Genomic DNA, 23,806 nt, shown 5'->3' with positions numbered 1-23,806 from the left:
TTGCAGCCCCAGTTGCGGGAGAAAATGAAGAAGGAGCTGTTGACGGGTCACGTTCCGCTTGAGTTGACAATTTTTTCACCGGCAGGTCTTTGAACCTCTGCAGACTTGTGTCTGCCGGAAGGCGAGATACAGTACAACGTAGGCTTTAAACCTAGGATCGAGCATGGTGGACAAAATGTCGTGCTCTGATTTCAACAGATTGACCACCCTTGAATCCTGGTTAAGCGAATGAAGGGCTCCATCCACAAGTCCCACATACTTAGCGGAATCGCTCCGTCTTAGCTCCTCCTTCAATGTCTCCAGCTGCTTCTGCAAAAGCTTGATGAGGGGAATGACCTGACTCAAGCTGGCTGACTTCACATGTGGCAAGTTCGAAGGGTTGGAGAAACTTGCACAAGACGGAAATCATTCTCCACTGTGCTTGAGTCAGGTACCACTGGACATATACGGCAGTATCACTGGAATTATATGGCAGTATCACTGGACATATACGGCAGTATCACTGGAATTATATGGCAGTACAACTGGACACATACGGCAGTACCGCTGGACATATATGGCAGTATCACTGGACATATACGGCAATATCACTGGACATATACGTCAGTACCATTGGCCATATACAGCAGCACAGGGACACCACCACTGGACTGATGCAGGACAACACAGCACCACTGCAATGGACTGGACTTATACAGCAGCACTGGACATATGGCAGCAGAGGACACCACCACTGTGACTGGACTGATGCAGCACAATACACCACCACTGGATTGATGCAGCACAATACAGCACCACTGGACTGTACTTATACAGCAGCACTGGACATATGGCAGCAGAGGACACAACCACTGTGACTGGACTGATGCAGCACAAGACACTACCACTGTACTGATGCAGGACACTGAGGACGGAGACACATCCTCTTGCTACACTCTCCAATGCCGGAGTGAAAATGGCGGCGACGCGCGGCTCCATATATGGAATCCAAACCCCGCGAGAATCCGACAGCGGGATGATGACGTTTTGCCTTGTTCTGGTTTCCAAGTCAGGTGGGAAAACTTGAGCCTGACTCAGATCCGGGCTCGGGTAGTGAAGTTCGGGGGTTCGGTTCTCAGGGAATCGAACCCGCTCATCTCTAGTATATAGTGTAGTAATGTATTGCAGTATATAGGGGCATGTAGTACACTGATAAGCATATAAGGGGATGAAGTATAGTGGGGAGGCACTCAATATCCCAGCTGTCGGGATTCTGGAGCTCTGCATACCGGCGCCGGGATCCCGACCGCCGGTATACCAACAACTATTCTGGAGGGGCATGTAGTGTAGTCAGGGCAGTCGAGAGTCGGGCTGGGCCCAGGTACTTTTCAAGGGACGTGGCCTAATCACAGGAGGTGTGGTCATGTACCCTTAGAAAAAAATACTGAAAAAAATTGTATTTTAAGCACCTCCATTGCCACACTGCAGCCCAGTACACAGCAGAGTGTGCTGAGCTGAGGAGAAGAGCTGCAGCTGCTGCTGCCAGGTAAGGGGGAGGGGGCCTGGGCCCCTACTGGACCCTCACTGGGCCCCTCCATCAGACCTGGGCCCAGGTAATTTGTACCCTCTCCCCCTCTCTCGACACCACTGATTATAGTGATGTAGTTCAGCGTGTAGGGGATGTAGTATAGTAGTGCAGTGGATAGGGGCAGAGCCATTTCATGCTGCAGGCGAAGCGTGCATTTGCACGGAGCGCCCGCTGCAGCTCTTGGCTCTGTTTGTGCACCCCCTCCTCCCCTTCATTACTTCTCCTCTTGGGGAGTGGAGTTTCGTGCAATGACGCATTTGCGGAGTACTGATGATGGGGAGGAGGGGGAGCCACTCGGGACATGGAGCGGAGGGAGAGGCGGGCTGGCACGGGCCGAAGAGCAGGAAGCAGGATGGAAGAGGACCTCTGGCCATAAGTATAACTTTCTCTCTTTCTCTCATTTTGTAGAAGGGGACTCTGTTTGCTATAATGTGTAAAATGGGGACTCTTGCCTGCCGTAATGTGTAAAATGGGGACTCTTGCCCGCTGTAATGTGTAAAATGGGGACTCTTGCCTGCCGTAATGTATATAATGGGGACACTTGCCTGCCATAATGTGTACAATGCGGACTCTTGTTTGCTGTACTGTGTAAAATGGGGACACTTGCCTGCCGTAATGTGTAAAATGGGGACACTTGCCTGCCATAGGGACTCTTGCCTGCCATAATGTGTAAAATGGGGACTGTCGCCTGCCGTAATGTGTAAAATGGGGACACTTGCCTGACGTAATGTGTAAAATGGGGACTCTTGCCTGCCGTAATGTGTAAATTAGGGACACTTGCCTGCCGTAATGTGTAAATTAGGGACACTTGCCTGCCGTAATGTGTAAAATGGGGACACTTGCCTGCCGTAATGTGTAAAATGGGGGGGACACTTGCCTGCCGTAATGTGTAAAATGGGGACTTTGTGTAAAATGGGGACACTTGCCTGCCGTAATGTGTAAAATGGGGACTCTTTCCTGCCGTAATGTGTAAAATGGTAACACTTGCGTGCCGTAATGTGTAAAATGGGGACACTTGCCTGCTGTAATGTGTAAAATGGGGACTCTTGCCTGCTGTAATGTGTAAAATGGGGACTCTTGCCTGCTGTAATGTGTAAAATATGGACACTTGCCTGCCGTAATGTGTAAAATGGGGACTCTTGCCTGCCGTAATGTGTAAAATGGGGACACTTGCCTGCCGTAATGTGTAAATTGGGGACTCTTGCCTGCCGTAATGTGTAATATGGGGATTTAATGTATCAAGGGCATTGCGGTTTGTGGCATAATATGGTGCAGGGGGCATTACTGTGTGGGGCTTAATATGGTAGAATTTTTTTTCCCCTGTGGTGGCCGTGATCTGTTGGTGCAGGGTAAAAACTGGGGTGTAAGGTAGTCTTTTCAGATGAGACCACGCCCATTTTAATGAGACCACGTCCATTTTTAAATCTCGCACTGGGAGCCAAATTGGCTAGAAACAGCCATGGATAGGGGAATGTAGTGTTGTGATGAAGTGTTATGATATAATGCAGGGATATAGTGCAGTGTATGGGGACACACAGGGGGCATGTAGTGGAACACACTGCTGGAGGTGCATGTGACGCTTAGGGCATTTGGGGCACATAGGGGAATATTGTCAACAGTATCCCCTTTTTTTTCTAAATGTTTGATAATCTTATTATTGTAGTCTCCCAGATTATTATTATTATTATTATTATTATTATTATTATTATTTTTTGGGGGGGGAATTACTTCCTTGCTCCGGGTGACGAAAATCCTAGTTCCGGCCCTGTCGTACGTTAGTTCTTAAAAAACGTGAACGTTTTTCGATACACCAACTTGCCACAGTGGCTCCCAGGGGGCTAAATGAGGCTAATCCATTGAATATATTTGAAAGTTGATATCTAGAAGAAAGCTGATGAGTCCATATCTATGTAGATTCTATACACTTGGGCCCTCATTCCGAGTTGTTCGCTCGGTAAAAATCTTCGCATCGCAGCGATTTTCCGCTTAATGCGCATGCGCAATGTCCACACTGCGACTGCGCCAAGTAAATTTGCTATGCACTTAGTAATTTTACTCACGGCTTTTTCATCGTTCAGGCGATCGTAATGTGATTGACAGGAAATGGGTGTTACTGGGCGGAAACAGGCCGTTTTATGGGCGTGTGGGAAAAAACGCTACCGTTTCCGGAAAAAACGCAGGAGTGGCCGGAGAAACGGAGGAGTGTCTGGGCGAACGCTGGGTGTGTTTGTGACGTCAAACCAGGAACGACAAGCACTGAACTGATCGCAGATGCCGAGTAAGTCTGGAGCTACTCAGAAACTGCTACGAGGTGTGTAATCGCAATATTGCGAATACATCGGTCGCAATTTTAAGATGCTAAGATTCACTCCCAGTAGGCGGCGGCTTAGCATGAGCAAATCTGCTAAAATCCGCTTGCGAGCGAACAACTCGGAATGAGGGCCTTGGTTTCTTGCATTATGGGGCCTTTTAAATAAAGACATTTTTGTATTAAAAGTTATGTAAGTCACTCTAACCCTATATGATCTGGGTTAGATAATGATTATGTGTCATCTGAGATGGCCCTGATTGGGCTGATGATTTCATTAATCATTACTGGATGTATTTTTTTATGTATTTTTTCTTTTGTTCTTTTTGTAATATTGATGATGTTGTATGTTGGTTGCACATATTGTAAATAACACTCTTGTGCCTCCCCTTCCAGGCCCCTAGCGAATTAATACATTTAAATATATTTATTTATCAGTTTGGGGTTTGTACAGCTATTATTAATACTGGAGCCGCCAGTTCCTGTATTTTTCTATGGCTGGAACACAAACACTCGGATTTCCGGTCCGGTGGATCTCATCCACTTCCGGTTTGGCAGCAGTGGGTCCAGATAGCGGCGCTTAGTGCCTTTACCAGTAAACATTTAGCGGTATGGTTTCAGCGCTGATCGCGCGGCCGCTATGTAGATGCTCTGTGTGCTGGACATAATTGGTGCATAATGCATTATGTGGTTTTTGCATTCGCTTCGTGATTGACACTTCCGGTCCGGCAGCGCTAAATAGAGCGGGCATGCTGGGATGTGTAGTTTCTCAACAGCTAGAGGGCCGCAGTTTGGACATGCCTGAAATAGAGGCTCTGTGCACTGGACTCATATGCAGCCCAGGGATCACTGATGTCCATATGGAGCATGTAAGCTGGTGTTGAAGCTTGTGACTTTGGGGGTAATTCAGACCTGATCGTAGCAGCAAATTTGCTAGCAGTTGGCCAAAACCATGTGCACTGCAGATGGGACATATATAACATGTGCAGAGAGAGTTAGATTTGGGTGGTTTATATTGTTTCTGTGCAGAGTAAATACTGGTTGCTCTATTTTTACACTGCAATTTAGATTTCAGTTTGAACACACCCCACCCAAATCTAACTCTCTCTGCACATGTTATATCTGCCCGCCCTGCAGTGCACATGGTTTTGCCTAATCGCTAACAAATTTGCTGCTACGATCAGGAATTACCCCCTTTATGTCTATGTATGCATTGACTATTATGTAACTCATTATGGTATTGACTGCGATGAGTTTTAGTACAGATTAAATTAAATATTAAATGACATTTGTATTGATTTTAGATTCCATAGTTATGCTTGATACCCCTGGTTGCTGCATCTGTACATTAGCACTAATCTGACCAGGTATATTTATTATCAATTAATATGCAATATGATCGATGGCACATTATATGTGATGACTGATTGGTTATATTTATATTTATCTGAATTCATTCCGGTTATTTGTAGTGCTCCTGGATGTTGTTGCCACTTCCTAGGTTGATTAGAATGGTGATTGATATGTGAGTTCCCCATTGTTTTGCCATTGGGGTGATTGCTACGAGTGTAGTATGGCTGACCGGCAGTCAGGAGACCACCGGTTAGCATACCGACACTGGGATCCTGGCAGCATACCGACGCCGGGATCCCGGCGGGGAGGTGCGAGTGCAGCAAGCCCCTTGCGGGCTCGCTGTGCTCGCCACGCAGCGGGCTCGGTGGCGACCTGCGGTTGCCACGGGTTCTATTCCCACTCTATGGGTGTCGTGTCGTGGACACCCACGAGTGGAAATAGTCCCTGTTGGTCGGCATGCCGACCATCGGGATAGTGAGCGGTCGGGATGCTAGAGGAGGTCATGTGACTGTCGGTCTCCCGACCGCCAGTCACATGAATACCACCCGATTGCTACATATTATATGTTAACCTTTTTGAATCTCATTACACCATACTGGTGATGGTATTCTCTCAGATGTTTGGTAGTCATATCATATTACCTCAGTCATATTACGCTGTGTGGCCTGGGAGGCGGAGTCCTGATTATACAGTGGGGTTTGAAAGTTTGAGCACCCCAGGCAAAAATTCATTTTAATGTGCAAAAAGAAGCCAAGGAAAGATGGAAAAATCTCCAAAAGGCATCAAATGACAGATTAGACATTCTTATAACATGTCAAAAAAAAAGTTTGATTTTATTTCCATCATTTACACTTTCAAAAGAACAGAAAACAAAAAATGGCGTCTGCAAAAGTTTGGGCACCCTGCAGAGTTAATACCTTGTACAGCCCCCTTTGGACAGCTGAGACCTGGCAGTGTCATGGATTGTTCTCAATCATCATCTGGAAAGACCAGGTGATGTCAATCTCAAAGGTTTTAAAAGCCCAGACTCATCTGACCTTGCTCCAACAATCAGCACCATGGGTTCCTCTAAGCAGTTGTGTAGAACACTGAAACTGAGAATAGTTGACGCTCACAAAGCAGGAGAAGGCTATAAGAAGATAGCAAAGCGTTATCAGATGCCCATATCCTCTGTTCGGAATGTAATTAAGAAATGGTAGTCATCAGGAACAGTGGAAGTTAAAGCAAGATCTGGAAGACCAAGAAAAATATCAGACAGAACAGCTCGCAGGATTGTGAGAAAAGCAAGTCAAAATCCACGTTTGACTGCACGATCCCTCCAGGAAGATCTGGCATACACTAGAATTGTGGTACACTATTCCACTATAAAGAGATACTTGTACAAATATGGTCTTCATGGAAGAGTCATCAGAAGAAAACCTCTTCTACGTCCTCACCACAAAAATCAGCGTTTGAAGTTTGCAAATGAACATATAGACAAGCCTGATGCATTTTGGAATAAAGTTCTATGGACCGATGAGGTTAAAATAGAACTTTTTGGCCAGAATGAGCAAAGGTACGTTTGGAGAAGGAAGGGCACAGAATTTAATGAAAAAACCTCTGTCCAACTGTTAAGCATGGGGGTGGATCAATCATGCTTTGGGGTTGTATTGCAGCCAGTGGCACAGGGAACATTTCACGAGTAGAAGGAAAAATGGATTCAATAAGATTCCAGCAAATTTTGGACGCTAACTTGATGCCATCTGTGAAAAAGCTGAAGTTAAAGAGAGGCTGGCTTCTACAAATGGATAATGATCCTTAACACACCTCAAAATCCACGGTGGATTACATCAAGAGGCGCAAACTGAAGGTTTTGCCATGGCCTTCACAATCTCCTGACCTCAACATAATTGAAAATCTATGGATAGACCTTAAAAGAGCAGTGCGTCACAGACAGCCCATGAATCTCAAAGAACTGAAAGACTTTTGTAAGGAAACAAGAATTGAAAGACTCTTGGCTGGCTACAAAAAGCGTTTACAAGCTGTGATACTTGCCAAAGGGGGCAGTACAAGGTATTAACTCTGCAGGGTGCCCAAACTTTTGCAGACGCCATTTTTTGTTTTCTGTTCTTTTGAAAGTGTAAATGATGGAAATATAATCAAACTTTTTTTGACATGTTATAAGAATGTCTAATCTGCAATTTGATGCCTTTTGGAGATTTTTCCATCTTTCCTTGGCTTCTTTTTGCACATTAAAATGAATTTTTACCTGGGGTGCCCAAACTTTCAATTCCCACTGTATGTATTCTGTTCTTTGTAGATGCTCTATACACTTATGAGCCAAGTGTGTGTATTAACCTGATGCATTGCCTGTCTTGAGAAAGGTTCGTCATCGAACCGAAACGTCAACTATAACACTACTTATGACCGCAATAAACTGTTATCTGAACCTCCTGTTTGAGATTTATTCCTTGTGAGAGTGCACCCTCCATCCTGCGGAATCTTGCGATATATATATATATATATATATATATATCTACATACATACACACACACACGAGCACATATATATATATATATATATATATATATATATATATATTTACACATGCGCACATTATATGTGTGTGTGTATATATATATATATAAAATGTGTAATCATATTTGGATGTGCCAGGGCCCAATAATAAACCTCCTAAGAATTTCATTTACACTCTATTGTTTGTCATATTGCTAGGAAATTCAGGTGCTTTATCATTTTTGCTGAAACACCTGATCCCTATCCCCTAGATATCACGCTCACAATGTGAGAGGAATATAGCGAGCTATGGCTTTTATATCCTGACAGGCCGAGGTGATAACTCTTTTGGGACTTAAGCCTTTCGCCTATTGATGAGTTCCATTTTTTGCTAATGCTTTTTCTCTGCTTTCTTTTAACAGCCCCCTGACTGTGGAAAAGGGCATGGAATTATTAAATGAAGTGGCAGTGCTCCTGAAAGAGCAGATGAATGCGTTCAGTAATGTCAGGTAGGTTACTTTATGAATTCTGGATTCATTTTTTATTTGGTGAAAATAAAGTCAGAAGCTTTCCAATGCCACAAAGAACCTGATAACTGTTTACTGAAAATGTCTTTTAAGTATTTTTGTATAAAAAACGATTTAAACAAGATCACAGTGTGTGGATTTGGGATGTCATTTGTGCGCTGAGAAATTAGGAGACGCGAGGAAGATTTTGAGGTATATTTTAATGAAGAAAGATAGGTCCTTTAATATTCCATTTGATGAATAATGCTCTATCATTTACAGGCTATTCCTCCTACAGTGGAAACTTGCACAATTTTCTGACTTTTGGCTGATTTTCACTCTACAGTGGTATGCTTGGTTGTATAAGATTGCAAATTTAATCAAAACATTTACAATCTAGATAAGATTAGTTAACTGTGGATTTAGCGTTAGGTGCAATATTTGCACAGGGGTAATATTTGCAGCTGACCAAAATCCTGTAACACTGCAGTGAATGTTAATGTTTGGCAAACAGACCAAATGCTGCATATTTTTGCCTGCTGCATACGGGTGTAGTATGGCTGACCGGCGGTCAGGAGACAGCCGGTCAGCATACCGACGCCGAGATCCCGGCAGCATACCGACGCCGGGATCCCGGCGGGGAGGGCCGAGTGCAGCAAGCCCCTTGCGGGCTCGCTACGCTCGCCACACTGTGGGCTCAGTGGCGACCTGCGGTCGCCACGGGTTCTATTCCCACTCTATGGGTGTCGTGGACACCTACGAATGGAAATAGTCCCTGTTGGTCAGCATGCAGACCATCGGGATAGTGAGGGGTCGGGATGCTGGAGGAGGTCATGTGACTGTCTACCCCTGCATGTGACTGACTACTACCCCTGCATACACATGAATCAAATGCAATGTGGCTCTTGTTGCTACAGTACCTTAGGCTGATGCAATTTCTGTAGGGACAACTTTTCGACACTTTTACCAGCCTTATGGCAGGTGCTAGACACCCACCTGAAACAGGCTTCCCTTCTCCATTCACACGACTTGGAAATTAAATTCCCACCCGGAAACGTCCTTTTCACGCATAGACAGATCCATCCAATTCTGAATTCTGAGGGTTAGGCTGCTGGTTAGGAGGGTATTGGGGGAGGTTAAGTATACTTACCTAGCCCCTGTCGGGCTTCTCTCCATCGGGATGCATCCCAAACACCGGTTAATCACACCACTTTAAAGTTTAAACTGGGACACTCATGCATTACACAGGTTCTTTGGCTGGCTTAATTCAAGCCAGCATTTCACCTGGTTTTAATCAGCCGTAGAACCTGTGTAATTCATAAGTGTCACAATTTAAAGGGATAGTATGGTAAGCCTATCTAGTCAACATCCTTTGGAAATTTGCCCTGATATTTCCCATTACCATTAATGATTTAGGGGGACATTTACTAAGCAGTGATAAGAGCGGAGAAGTGAGCCAGTAGAGAAGTTGCCCATGGCAACCAATCAGCACTGAAGTAACATCTATAATTTGCATACTATAAAATGATACAGAGCTGCTGATTGGTTGATGGGGAAATTTCTCCACTGGCTCACTTCTCCGCTCTTATCACTGTTTAGTAAATGTCCCCCTTAGTATCTGTGCTAGTTATCATTATTTCTCTGACGTCCTAGTGGATGCTGGGAACTCCGTAAGGACCATGGGGAATAGCGGCTCCGCAGGAGACTGGGCACAAAAGTAAAGCTTTAGGACTACCTGGTGTGCACTGGCCCCTCCCCCTATGACCCTCCTCCAAGCCTCTGTTGGATTTTTGTGCCCGGCCAAGAAGGGTGCACACTAGGGGCTCTCCTGAGCTTCTTAGTGAAAGTTTAGTTTTAGGTTTTTTATTTTCAGTGAGACCTGCTGGCAACAGGCTCACTGCATCGAGGGACTAAGGGGAGAAGAAGCGAACTCACCTGCGTGCAGAGTGGATTGCGCTTCTTAGGCTACTGGACACCATTAGCTCCAGAGGGACCGAACACAGGCCCAGCCTCGGAGTCCGGTCCCAGAGCCGCGCCGCCGGCCCCCTTACAGAGCCAGAAGCAAGAAGAGGTCCGGAAAATCGGCGGCAGAAGACATCCTGTCTTCACCAAGGTAGCGCACAGCACTGCAGCTGTGCGCCATTGCTCCTCAGCACACTTCGGTCACTGAGGGTGCAGGGCGCTAGGGGGGGGCGCCCTGAGCAGCAATAAAAACACCTTGGCTGGCGAAAATACATCACATATAGCCCCCAGGGCTATATGGATGAATTTTAACCCCTGCCAGATTCCACAGAAAAACGGGAGAAAAGGCCGCCGAGAAGGGGGCGGAGCCTATCTCCTCAGCATACTGGCGCCATTTTCTCTCACAGCTCTGTTGGAGGGAAGCTCCCTGGCTCTCCCCTGCAGTTACTACACTACAGAAAGGGGTTAAAAAAGAGAGGGGGGCACTAATTAGGCGCAGTATAACAATACAGCAGCTATAAGGGGAAAAACACTTATATAAGGTAATCCCTGTATATATATATATAGCGCTCTGGTGTGTGCTGGCATACTCTCCCTCTGTCTCCCCAAAGGGCTAGTGGGGTCCTGTCCTCTATCAGAGCATTCCCTGTGTGTGTGCTGTGTGTCGGTACGTTGTGTCGACATGTATGAGGAGGAAAATGAGGTGGAGGCGGAGCAATTGCCTGTAACAGAGATGTCACCCCCTAGGGAGTCGACACCTGAGTGGATGAGCTTATGGAAGGAATTATGTGACAGTGTCAGCTCTTTAGAAAAGATTGATGACATGAGACAGCCGGCGACTCAGCCTGTGCCTGTCCAGGTGTCTCAAAAGCCATCAGGGGCTCTAAAACGCCCATTACCGCAGATGGCAGATACAGACGCCGACACGGATACTGACTCCAGTGTCGACGATTAAGAGACGAATGTGACTTCCAGTAGGGCCACACGTTACATGATTGATGCTATGGAAAATGTTTTTACACATTTCTGATAATACCAGTACCACTAAAAAGGGTATTATGTTGGGTGAGAAAAAACTGCCTGTAGTTTTTCCTGCATCTGAGGAATTAAATGAAGTGTGTGATGATGCGTGGGTTTCCCCCGATAAAAACTGTTAATTCCTAAAAAGTTATTAGCATCATACCCCTTCCCGCCAGAGGATAGGGCACGTTGGGAAACACCCCCTAGGGTGAATAAAGCGCTCACACGCTTGTCTAAACAGGTGGCACTACCGTCCCCGGATACGGCCGCCCTTAAGGAACCTGCTGACAGAAAGCAGTAAAATATCCTAAAATGTATATACACTCACACGGGTGTGATACTGCGACCAGCAATCGCCTCAGCCTGGATGTGCAGTGCTGGGGTGGCTTGGTCGGATTCCCTGACTGACAATATTGATACCCTAGATAGGGACAGTATATTACTGACTATAGAGCATTTAAAAGATGCATTTCTATATATGCGTGATGCACAGAGGGATATTTGCCGACTGGCATCAAGAGTAAGTGCGCTGTCCATTTCTGCCAGAAGAGGGTTATGGACAAGACAGTGGTCAGGTGATGCTGATTCCAAAAGGCATATGGAAGTATCGCCTTATAAAAGGGAGGAGTTATTTGGGGTAGGTCTAACAGACCTGGTGGCCACGGCAACGGCTGGGAAATCCACATTTTTACCCCAGGTAGCCTCTCAACATAAGAAGACGCCGTATTATCAGGCGCAGTCCTTTGGGCCCCATAAGGGCAAGCGGGCAAAAGGCTCCTCATTTCTGCCCCGTGGCAGAGGGAGAGGAAAAAGGCTGCAGCAAACAGCCAGTTCCCAGGAACAGAAGCCCTCTCCCGTTTTCTGCCAAGTCCTCAGCATGACGCTGGGGCTTTACAAGCGGACTCAGGCACGGTGGGGGCCCGTCTCAAAAATTTCAGCGTGCAGTGGGCTCACTCACAGGTGGACCCCTGGATCCTTCAGGTGGTATCTCAGGGGTACAAATTGGAATTCGAGACGTCTCCCCTTCGCCGTTTTCCTAAAGTCTGCTTTACCGACGTCTCCCTCCGACAGGGAGGCGGTATGGGAAGCCATTCACAAGCTGTATTCCCAGCAGGTGATAATCAAGGTACCCCTCCTACAACAGGGAAAGGGGTATTATTCCACGCTGTTTGTGGTACCGAAGCCGGACGGCTCGGTGAGACCTAATTTAAATCTGAAATCCTTGAACACTTACATACAAAGGTTCAAATTCAAGATGGAGTCACTCAGAGCGGTGATGGCAAACCTGGAAGAAGGGGATTATATGGTGTCTCTGGACATCAAGGATGCTTATCTCCATGTCCCAATTTACCCTTCTCACCAAGGGTACCTCAGGTTTGTGGTACAGAACTGTCACTATCAGTTTCAGACGCTGCCGTTTGGTTTGTCCACGGCACCCCGGGTCTTTACCAAAGTAATGGCCGAAATGATGATACTCCTTCGAAGGAAGGGAGTTTTAATTATCCCTTACTTGGATGATCTCCGGATAAGGGCAAGATCCAGGGAACAGTTGGTAGTCGGGGTAGCACTATCTCAAGTAGTGTTGCGGCAGCACGGTTGGATTCTTAATATTCCAAAATCGCAGCTGATCCCGACGACACGTCTTCTATTCCTAAGGATGATCCTGGACACAGTCCAGAAAAAGGTGTTTCTCCAGGAGGAGAAAGCCAGGGAGTTATCCGAACTAGTCAGAAACCTCCTAAAACCAGGCCAAGTGTCAGTGCATCAGTGCACAAGGGTCCTGGGAAAAATGGTGGCTTCCTACGAAGCAATTCCATTCGGCAGATTCCACGCAAGAACTTTCCAGTGGGACCTGCTGGAAAAGTGGTTCGGATCGCATCTTCAGATGCATCAGCGGATAACCCTGTCACCAAAGACAAGGGTGTCTCTCCTGTGGTGGTTGCAGAGTGCTCATCTTCTAGAGGGCGCAGATTCGGCATTCAGGACTGGGTCCTGGTGACCACGGATGCCAGCCTGCGAGGCTGGGGAGCAGTCACACAGGGAAGAAATTTCCAGGGCTTGTGGTCAAGCCTGGAGACATCACTTCACATAAATATCTTGGAGCTAAGGGCCATTTACAATGCCCTAAGCCAAGCAAGACCTCTGCTTCAAGGTCAGCCGGTGCTGATCCAGTCGGACAACATCACGGCAGTCGCCCACGTAGACAGACAGGGCGGCACAAGAAGCAGGAGGGCAATGGCAGAAGCTGCAAGGATTTTTCGCTGGGCGGAAAATCATGTGATAGCATTGTCAGCAATGTTCATTCCGGGAGTAGACAACTGGGAAACAGACTTCCTCAGCAGAAGTCTTCCACATGATTGTAATCCGTTGGGAAAAACCAAAGGTGGACATGATGGCGTCCCGCCTAAACAAAAAATTGGACAGGTATTGCGCCAGGTCAAGGGACCCTCAGGCAATAGCTGTGGACGCTCTGGTAACTCCGTGGGTGTACCAGTCAGTGTATGTGTTCCCTCCTCTTCCTCTCCTACCAAAAGTATTGAGAATTATAAGACGGAGGGGAGTAAGAACTATACTCGTGGCTCCGGATTGGCCAAGAAGGACTTGGTACCCGGAACTTCAAGAGATGCTCACGGAGGACCCGTGGCCTCTACCTCTAAGAAGGGACCTGCTCCATCAAGGACCCTATCTATTCCAAGACTTACCGCGGCTGCGTTTGACGGCAGGGCGGTTGAACGCCGGATCCTGAAGGAAAAAGGCATTCCGGATGAAGTCATCCCTACCCTGATCAAAGCCAGGAAGGATGTAACCGCAAAGCATTATCACCGCATTAGGCGAAAATATGTTGCGTGGTGCGAGGCCAGTAAGGCCCCGATGGAGGAATTTCAACAAGGTCGATTCCTGCATTTCCTGCAAACAGGAGTGTCTATGGGCCTAAAATTGGGGTCCATTAAGGTTCAAATTTCGGCCCTGTCAATTTTCTTCCAGAAAGAACTAGCTTCAGTTCCTGAAGTTCAGACGTTTGTAAAAGGGGTACTGCATATACAGCCTCCTTTTGTGCCTCCAGTGGCACCTTGGGATCTCAATGTAGTTTTGGGGTTCCTAAAGTCACATTTGTTTGAACCACTTGAATCTGTGGAGTTAAAATATCTCACATGGAAAGTGGTCATGTTGTTGGCCCTGGCCTCGGCCAGGCGCGTGTCAGAATTGGCGGGCTTTATCCTGTAAAAGCCCTTATCTGATCTTTCATTCAGACAGGGCGGAATTGAGGACTCGTCCTCATTTGCTCCCTAAGGTGGTTTCAGTGTTTCATCTGAACCAACCTATTGTGGTACCTGCGGCTACTAGTGACTTGGAGGACTCCAAGTTGTTGGACGTAGTCAGGGCCTTGAAAATATATGTTTCCAGGACGGCTGGAGTCAGGAAATCTGACTCGCTGTTTATCCTGTATGCACCCAACAAGCTGGGTGCTCCTGCTTCTAAGCAGACTATTGCTCGTTGGATTTGTAGTACAATTCAGCTTGCACATTCTGTGGCAGGCCTGCCACAGCCAAAATCTGTGAAAGCCCATTCCACAAGGAAGGTGGGCTCATCTTGGGCGGCTGCCCGAGGGGTCTCGGCGTTACAACTTTGCCGAGCAGCTACTTGGTCAGGGGCAAACACGTTTGCTAAATTCTACAAATTTGATACCCTGGCTGAGGAGGACCTGGAGTGCTCTCATTCGGTGCTGCAGAGTCATCCGCACTCTCCCGCCCGTTTGGGAGCTTTGGTATAATCCCCATGGTCCTTACGGAGTTCCCAGCATCCACTAGGACGTCAGAGAAAATAAGAATTTACTTACAGATAATTCTATTTCTCGTAGTCCGTAGTGGATGCTGGGCGCCCATCCCAAGTGCGGATTGTCTGCAATACTTGTACATAGTTATTGTTAACTAAATCGGGTTATTGTTGTTGTGAGCCATCTATCCAGAGGCTCCTCTGTTATCATGCTGTTAACTGGGTTCAGATCACAGGTTGTACGGTGTGATTGGTGTGGCTGGTATGAGTCTTACCCGGGATTCATAAATCCTTCCTTATTGTGTACGCTCGTCCGGGCACAGTATCCTAACTGAGGCTTGGAGGAGGGTCATAGGGGGAGGGGCCAGTGCACACCAGGTAGTCCTAAAGCTTTACTTTTGTGCCCAGTCTCCTGCGGAGCCGCTATTCCCCATGGTCCTTACGGAGTTCCCAGCATCCACTACGGACTACGAGAAATAGAATTATCGGTAAGTAAATTCTTATTTTCCATGGCAGGATAGCTATTTTAGTAAGCAGCTGGCCCAAGGGGGATGGTAAAACCTGTTGTTTCACCATTGATTGCACCAGCAAGAGATTACAGTGCTGGGTTCTGTCCCGACAATACTCCTGCATAAAAAAGATTCAGGAGAGAAATCCCTCTTTGCACTCCAATAGTTCTTTCCTTAGGAATTTGGTAAATTAGAGAATACCGCTGTTTTCATTCAGGACTACGGGGAGAGCAGTATAAAGTGGTGCATAGCTTTAACACAGTAGATACCTGCTACTTAAATGTGTTAGTTTGTATGTTCTCCTTGTGTATGTGTATATTTCTTTATGGTGCTTCAGGGTTCGCTCACAGTGCTAAAAAATACTGGTGATTTAATTGGCTTCATTCACTTTTCTTATTTCTAAGTGACAGCCTTATTCATCAAGGCATAACTAAGGAAATATCATTCATATCTCCTTGTTCCAGACGGGTTCCAGACACTGGATAGACGTGTCTAGTTATACAGTCAATAGGTCAACCCCATATGGTCAACATACAATAGGTCAACATTGTCAAAATTTCAACATGGTCAAAAGGTCAACAGGTTCAATAGGTCGACATGACAATGGTCGACACACAAATGGTCGACAGATTTTTTTAACAATGTTTTCATTTTTTTAAACTATTGTTTCATTTACCATCAACGTTGACTATGATTGGAAATAGTAATCTGTGGCGAGCACAGCCGTAGCGTGGTGAGCCACCATGCCCAAAGCGTGGTGAGCGAAGTGAACCTTTGCGAGGGTACATGGTACACTAATTGGGATCACATATGATGAAACACATAAAATGTCACCCCAAAAATGTAAAAAAAAAAAGCAAAATTTTTTGTGTCGCTCATTAGCACGTCGACAGTTGGCCCTGTCGACCTTAGACACAGTCGAGTTTTTTTTTACTGTCACCCCAAAAATAAAAAAGCAAAAATTTTTGTGTCGCTCATTAGCACGTCGACAATTGGCCCTGTCGACCTTAGACACAGTCGAGGTTTTTTTTACTGTTGACCTATTGACCCTGTCAACCTTTTGCATGTTGACGATATGGGGTCTTTCTAAATCTATTATACCACACGCATTACAGACCCGCCACGATAATTTCCACACTCCCCATACTTAAGTATAGAAATTGTGTAACTCATCAAATACTGAAAATACTTTATTTTTTATTTGGATTCCTGAGATGACGTTTAGTTCCCTGAATGTCTGCACAAGCTGCTGGCAGCGGGATCTGTTCACACCCCTCACCGCTTTGTCCTGTAGAGCTGTGCTCACTGCGCAGAGCCGGCCATAGGCATAGGCAAACTAGGCAATTGCCTAGGGCATTTGATATACCTAGGGGCATCAGCAGCTTCTGCTGATTAAAATGATGGGGGTAATTCCAAGTTGATCGCAGCAGGATTTTTGTTAGCAATTGGGCAAAACCATGGGGGTCATTCCGAGTTGTTCGCTCGGTAAATTTCATCGCATCGCAGCGATTTTCCGCTTAGTGCGCATGCGCAATGTTCGCACTGCGACTGCGCCAAGTAAATTTGCTATGAAGTTAGGTATTTTACTCACGGCTTTTTCTTCGTTCAGGCGATCGTAATGTGATTGACAGGAAGTGGGTGTTTCTGGGCGGAAACAGGCCGTTTTATGGGCGTGTGGGAAAAAACGCTACCGTTTCTGGGAAAAACGCGGGAGTGGCTGGAGAAACGGAGGAGTGGCTGGGCGAATGCTGGGTGTGTTTGTGACGTCAAACCAGGAACAACAAGCACTGAACTGATCGCAGATGCCGAGTAAGTCTGGAGCTACTCAGAAACTGCACAGAGATGTCTTTTCGCAATATTGCGAATCTTTCGTTCGCAATTTTACTATGCTAAGATTCAGTCCCAGTAGGCGTAGGCTTAGCGTGTGCAAAGCTGCTAAAAACGGCTTGCGAGCGAACAACTCGGAATGACCCCCCATGGGCACTGCAGGGGAGGCAGATTTAACATGTGCAGAGAGAGTTAGATTTGGGTGTGGTGTGTTCAATCTGCAATCTAATTTGCAGTGTAAAAATACAGCAGCCAGTATTTACCCTGCACAGAAATAAAATAACCCACACAAATCTAACTCTCTCTGCAAATGTAATATCTCTCCCCCCCCCCCCCCTGCAGTGCACAGGAGAGAGAATTGACTACATAGGAGAGGAATGAGTTAAACATCCTGTGAGGGGTGGACCTAGCTGTGAGGAAGTACAGCCCTTAGGAAAAGGGGAGGGTTAGGATATATATAGGCCAGGAGTGGCCATTTTGGGTCTCTTTGCTAGTGATTTGCCTTCCTGCCCTCCCGCCCTATGGGTAGAGGTTGTGTTTTTGACACGGAGTGCATTGGCGTCTAATTTTTGGCTGGTTTTATTCGTTGGCTATTTATAGGCGGAAAAGAACGGCAGTTTGTTAGTTGTATGGTTTTTATAGGTAGTAAGTTTCAGTGTTATATGGTTTAGGTGCACTCACCTCCATCAACTTAATGGCCGCTCGACCACCCATCCGGGAGGCAGCGGCAGGGCACCCAGGAGCAGTGGGAAGTCACTGTGGGGGTTGTGTTGACACCTATTACCGATTTTGATAGGGTGCTGGACGGTTCGGTCAGTTTACCATTTTAAGTTTACCAATAGTTTAATAGAGCCGTTCTTTTTTCTGCCACCATTATGCCGGCTGATTCGGCATCTTAACAAACTTTTTTCCAATTACAGGTTTTGCTATGGTTAGGGTCAAATAAATAGCTAGCAATTTTTCTGCCAAAATCAAGTCTCCGTGTCTTTATTTACTGGTATAAGAGGTAACTAAGGTTTACTTGAATAAAGGGGGTCCACCAAATATCACTAGGATGTTTATGGTTTTGCCCAATTGCTATCAAAAATCCTGCTGCGATCAACTTGGAATTACCCCCAATATGCGGCATGCCTATATTCTGTGTGTATCATTTTATATGCAGATACAGCCACAGTCTCACACAGTATATAGGCATGCTGCATATCATTTTAATCGGCATAAGTGGCTTCTGCATCCTAGGGACATAGCAATGCAAACAAGATGCATTTTCATTAAAAAAAAGGTGCCCAATGTTAGTATTGAGGCAAGATTTATGAGGACACATCTGTATCCAAGCAGAGGCAGAGGTCACAGTGTTAAGGGGGGTACACACGGAGCAATAATATAAGCAATCTGACTAGATTGCTTAGATTTTCAGCACGACTGCTCCGTGTGTAGCCCTAACAGCGATAGCGATGCGCAGCCCCGCGCATCGCTATCGCTGCTGCTAGATTGGCCTGCATGCAGGCCAATCTAGTAAGTCGCTCACTTCACCCACTGGTTGAAATGAGCGGCCCCCCGTCTCCCCCCACACGCTCAGCACAGATCGCTCTGTGCTGAGCGGCGGGAGAGATGTGTGCTGAGCGGTTTGCTCAGCACACATCTCTCCTGCATCGGCCGATCTGTATGGGCCTTTAGTGGCAATGTGAGTGCTGTGTGCAGTAGTGTTCAGAATATGTGTAAGAAGCATTATGTGTGTCATGTAAAAATGCATTAATAATGTGCAACATATGTGTAAAGGGCACTATGTGTGTCATGTGTATAAGCGCATTCATAATATGCAGCATATGTGTAACAGGGTACTACTGTGTGTGTCATTATGTGTATAGGGGCACTAATAATCTGCAGCAAATGTGTAGGGGGCACTATGTTTGTCATTATGTGTATAAGGGCATTAATAATGCGCGGCATATGTGTAAGGGACATTATGTGTCAAAGGGTATTAATAAAGGTTGTCATAATGTGTAAGGTGCATTATGTTTATAAGGGCATTAATAATATGTCTCATATGTGTAAGGGGCATTACTGTGTGGAATTATGTGTATAAATGCATTACTGATGTGTGGCATTATGTGTTTAAGGTGCTGTGGCATTGCGTATAGAAAGGGCACTACTGTGTCATCTAATGTGAATAAAGAGCAATAGGGTGTGGTGTAATGTGAATAAGGAGCAATTCGGTGTGATGTAATGTGAATAAGGGGCTCTACTGTGAGGAGTAACATTTATAAGGTAAAGTGATACTACTGTGGGATGTAATATGAATTATGGACACTATCACATGATCAAATGTGAATAAAGTTGCAGTACTGTGTAGCGTAATTGGATTTGGGGTTGCTATTGTGTGGCCATGCCCATTGCCAGCAAAAACACACCCCTTTTTGGGCTGTGCGCCAAATGTGCGAACTGTTCCTTTTTAAAATATAGGGGGTACAAACACCAAAATAATGACTGCTATGGGTGAGTGGTGATGGTGCTGGGAAAGAGGTGCAAGGTCAGAGGTGGAACCAGCTGTGGTGGTAGGGGGCACCAGTCAAAATCTTGCCTAGGGCATCATATTGGTTAGGGCCGGCTCTGCTCCTGCGTGAAAAACGTTTTTGGCAGGGAGTCCACAGAACACTGCTTCGGTCAGTCCCTTCAGCCTGCATGCTGACTGTTGTTTTTAGGTGCTGCACATGTGCAGCATGACGAATCCACAGGAAAGAAGAGAAAAACACGCTGCTGCGGAGGGGAAAAGTATCACTTTCTGACAAGCTGTCTTCGCAAAAGTTTTTTGGAAGTAATCATTTTATGACTGATGGATAATGAATTGTGGGAAAATTGTGAAAGTAAAAGGTGAGAATTGATAACTAAACTTTCCCTAGACAGAATTTTTTCATAATGAAAAGACTCCTTAGTGAACATATCGGAAAATGTATCAAACCTCTTAAAGAGTGGGGAAATGGACAGGTGGAAAGATGCCCATAGAAATAAATCAGTTTCTATTATTATTATTATTATTATTATTATTATTATTCTTTATTTATATGGCGCCACAAGGGATCCGCAGCGCCCATTACACAGTGCATAATCAAATGAGCAAACAAGAAAACAGCACTTACAGTTCAAGACAGTATAGGACAGGTATAGAAACCCGGGGTTAGGTGCCATCAAGGGAAGTAAGGAGTATAAGGGAGTGTAAGTAAGAAAAGGAAAGGCGCATGAGGAAAGAAGTCCCTGCTCTTGCGAGCTTACAATCTAGCTAATATATATCAAGTACATTTTATAAAATTATAGCGATCCTCCAGATTCCTCTCCCTTGGCCTCCGGTGACTCATGCGCCAGCCAATGGGCACACATGTGCATTGGCATGAGGGGACCCAAACCAGGAAACAGGGTGATAGCATAAGCTTTAAACTGGGACACTCATGCATTACACAGGTTCTTTGGCTGACTTAATATAAGCCTGCATTATGCTGGTTTTACTCAGCCGTAGAACCTGTGTAATTCATAAGTGTCCCAATTTAAAGGGATAATATGGAAAGCCTATCTAGTCAACATCCTTTGGAAATTTGCCCTGATATCTCCCATCACCATTAAGGATTTAGTATCTGTGCTATTTATTAATATTTCCATGGCAGGATAGCTATTTTAGTAAGCAGCTGGCCCAAGGGGGATGGTAAAACCTGTTGGTTCACCATTGATTGCACCAGCAAGAGATTACAGTGCTGGGTTCTGTCCCGACAATACTCCTGCATAAAAAAGATTCAGGAGAGAGATCCCTCTTTGCACTCCAATAGTTCTTTCCTTAGGAATTTGGTAAGTTAGAGAATACCGCTGTTTCCATTCAGGACTACGGGGAGAGCAGTATAAAGTGGTACATACTGTAGCTTTAACACAGGAGATATCTGCAGTTACATAACTTTTCTACTTAAATGTGTTAGTTTGTATGTTCTCCTTGTGTATGTGTATATTCCTTCATGGTGCTTCAGGGTTCACTCACAGGGGTTAACGGGTGCGGAATGCGCATGCGCGGCGGGTGCAGTGCGCGTGCACGGCGTTGCCCGGCGACAGGGGTCTCTCCGGGTTACGTCGCGACCGCTAAGAAGACTGACAGGAGGGAGGCATGGCTGGGCGGATCCGGAGCGTTTGGAGCTGTTTTCGGGGAGTGGTGAGTATAACGCAGGCGTTTCCAGCAGAACGGAGGGCGGAGGAGTGACGTTAAAGCCGAGCCCATTATCGCTGGATCCATCGCACAGGGTAAGTAGCTGCAGGGCAGGTCTTGTTTTGTGTGAAATTTTTTTAGCTTAGCAGGGCTGCACAAGCGATCGCAGCCCTGCTAAGCTAAAATACACTCCCCCATAGGTGTGGCTAGTTGATCGCAGCAGCAGCAAAAAGTTGCTGGCTGCGATCAACTCGGAATGACCCCCGCAGTTCTAAAACATACTGGTGATTTAATTGGCTTCATTCACTTTTCTTATTTCTAAGTGACAGCCTTATTCATCAAGGCATAACTAAGGAAATATCATTCATATCGCCTTGTTCCAGACGGGTTCCAGACACTGGATAGACGTGTCTAGTTATACAGTCAATAGGTCAACCCCATATGGCCAACATACAATAGGTCAACATTGTCAAAATATCAACATGGTCAAAAGGTCAACAGGTTCAATAGGTCGACATGACAATGGTCGACACACAAATGGTCAACAATTTTTTTTAACAATGTTTTCATTTTTTTAACTATTGTTTCATTTACCATCCACGTTGACTATGATTGGAAATAGTAATCTGTGACGAGCGCAGCTGTAGCGTGGTGAGCCACCTTGCACAAAGCGTGGCGAGCGAATTGAACCTTTGCGAGGGTACACAGTACACTAAAAGGGGTCACATATGGTGAAACACATAAAATGTCACCCCAAAAACGTAACAAAAAAAAAACAACCTTTTTTCTGTTGCTCATTAGCACGATGACAATTGGTCCTGTCGACCTTAGACACAGTCGAGTTTTTTTTACTGTTGACCTATTGACCCTGTCGACCTTTTGCATGTTGACGATATGGGGTCTTTCTAAATCTATTATACCACACGCATTACAGACCCGCCACGATAATTTCCACACTCCCCATACTTAAGTATAGAAATTGTGTGATTCATTAAACACTGAAAATGCTTTATTTTTTATTTGGATTCCTGAGATGATGTTTAGTTCCCTGAATGTCTGCACAAGCTGCTGGCAGCGGGATCTGTTCACACCCCTCACCGCTGTGTCCTGTAGAGCTGTGCTCCCTGCGTGAAAAACGTTTTTGGCAGGGAGTCCAGTCCACAGAACACTGCTTCGGTCAGTCCCTTCAGCCTGCATGCTGATAGTCGTTGTTAGGTGCTGCACATGTGCAGCATGACGAATCCACAAGAAATTAGAGAAAAACACGCTGCTGCGGAGGGGAATAGTATCAATTTCTGAAAAGCTGTCTTTGCAAAAGTTTTTGGGAAGTAATCATTTTATGACTAATGGATAATGAATTGTGGGAAAATTGTGAAAGTAAAAGGTGAGAATTGATAACTAAACTTTCCCTAGACAGAATTTTTTCATAATGAAAAGACTCCTTAGTGAACATATCGGAAAATGTATCAAACCTCTTAAAGAGTTGGGAAATGGACAGGTGGAAAAGATGCCCATAGAAATAAATCAGTTTCTATTATTATTATTATTATTATTATTATCCTTTATTTATATGGCGCCACAAGGGATCCGCAGCGCCCATTACACAGTACATAATCAAATGAGCAAACAAGAAAACAGCACTTACAGTTCAAGACAGTATAGGACAGGTATAGAAACCCGGGGTCAGGTGCCATCAAGGGAAGTAAGGAGTATAAGGGAGTGTAAGTAAGAAAAGGAAAGGCGCATGAGGAAAGAAGTCCCTGCTCTTGCGAGCTTACAATCTAGCCAATATATATCAAGTACATTTTATAAAATGATAGCGATCCCCCAGATTCCTCTCCCTTGGCCTCCGGTGACTCATGCGCCAGCCAATGGGCACACATGTGCATTGGCATGAGGGGACCCAAACCAGGAAACAGGGTGATAGCATAAGCTCTGTTTCCAGCTCTACGCCTGGATGGACTGTTATCGGAGCCCATCTCCCATGCAGAGCTTGTTTGTAAATTCGTGTGCAAATATTAATTTTCACAATGCGAATTTACCCCAAAAATATTTATCACTTCTGCATTTAATTGATGTGACTTTGTGAGTTTTTATTTTTATTTTTTTTAATTACTAAAATTTTCTTGCTGCCGCAACTTCAGGATACTGTATCTCTCATTCCACCCTGAAATTCTGGGATGCTGTTCAGGCTTCCTTTTAACCTCCCAATCTATAAAAGAACCCTTAAAAGTCATCTCTTTATTCACGCCTACAATCCCTCATTCTACCCATCCAACCTCTGCTTTCCTTCGCTCTTCTCC

At 45.5% G+C, this 23,806-nt stretch overlaps 1 protein-coding gene across 3 annotated transcripts in view; it reads left to right on the top strand.

The window, feature by feature from the left end:
* Positions 1–23,806, top strand: part of PTPRN2 (protein tyrosine phosphatase receptor type N2) — a 1,612,706-nt gene that overhangs the window by 679,702 nt on the left and 909,198 nt on the right. For all 3 annotated transcript variants that reach the window (XM_063921907.1, XM_063921908.1, XM_063921909.1), the window contains one exon: positions 8,148–8,234. In XM_063921907.1, coding sequence (XP_063777977.1) covers positions 8,148–8,234 — 87 coding nt within the window. The remainder of the gene's footprint in view (positions 1–8,147; positions 8,235–23,806) is intronic.

This window comes from Pseudophryne corroboree, chromosome 5, assembly GCF_028390025.1.
Source record: "Pseudophryne corroboree isolate aPseCor3 chromosome 5, aPseCor3.hap2, whole genome shotgun sequence".
Classification (NCBI taxonomy): Eukaryota; Metazoa; Chordata; class Amphibia; order Anura; family Myobatrachidae; genus Pseudophryne; species Pseudophryne corroboree.
This window is presented reverse-complemented; position numbering and strand designations above follow the sequence as displayed.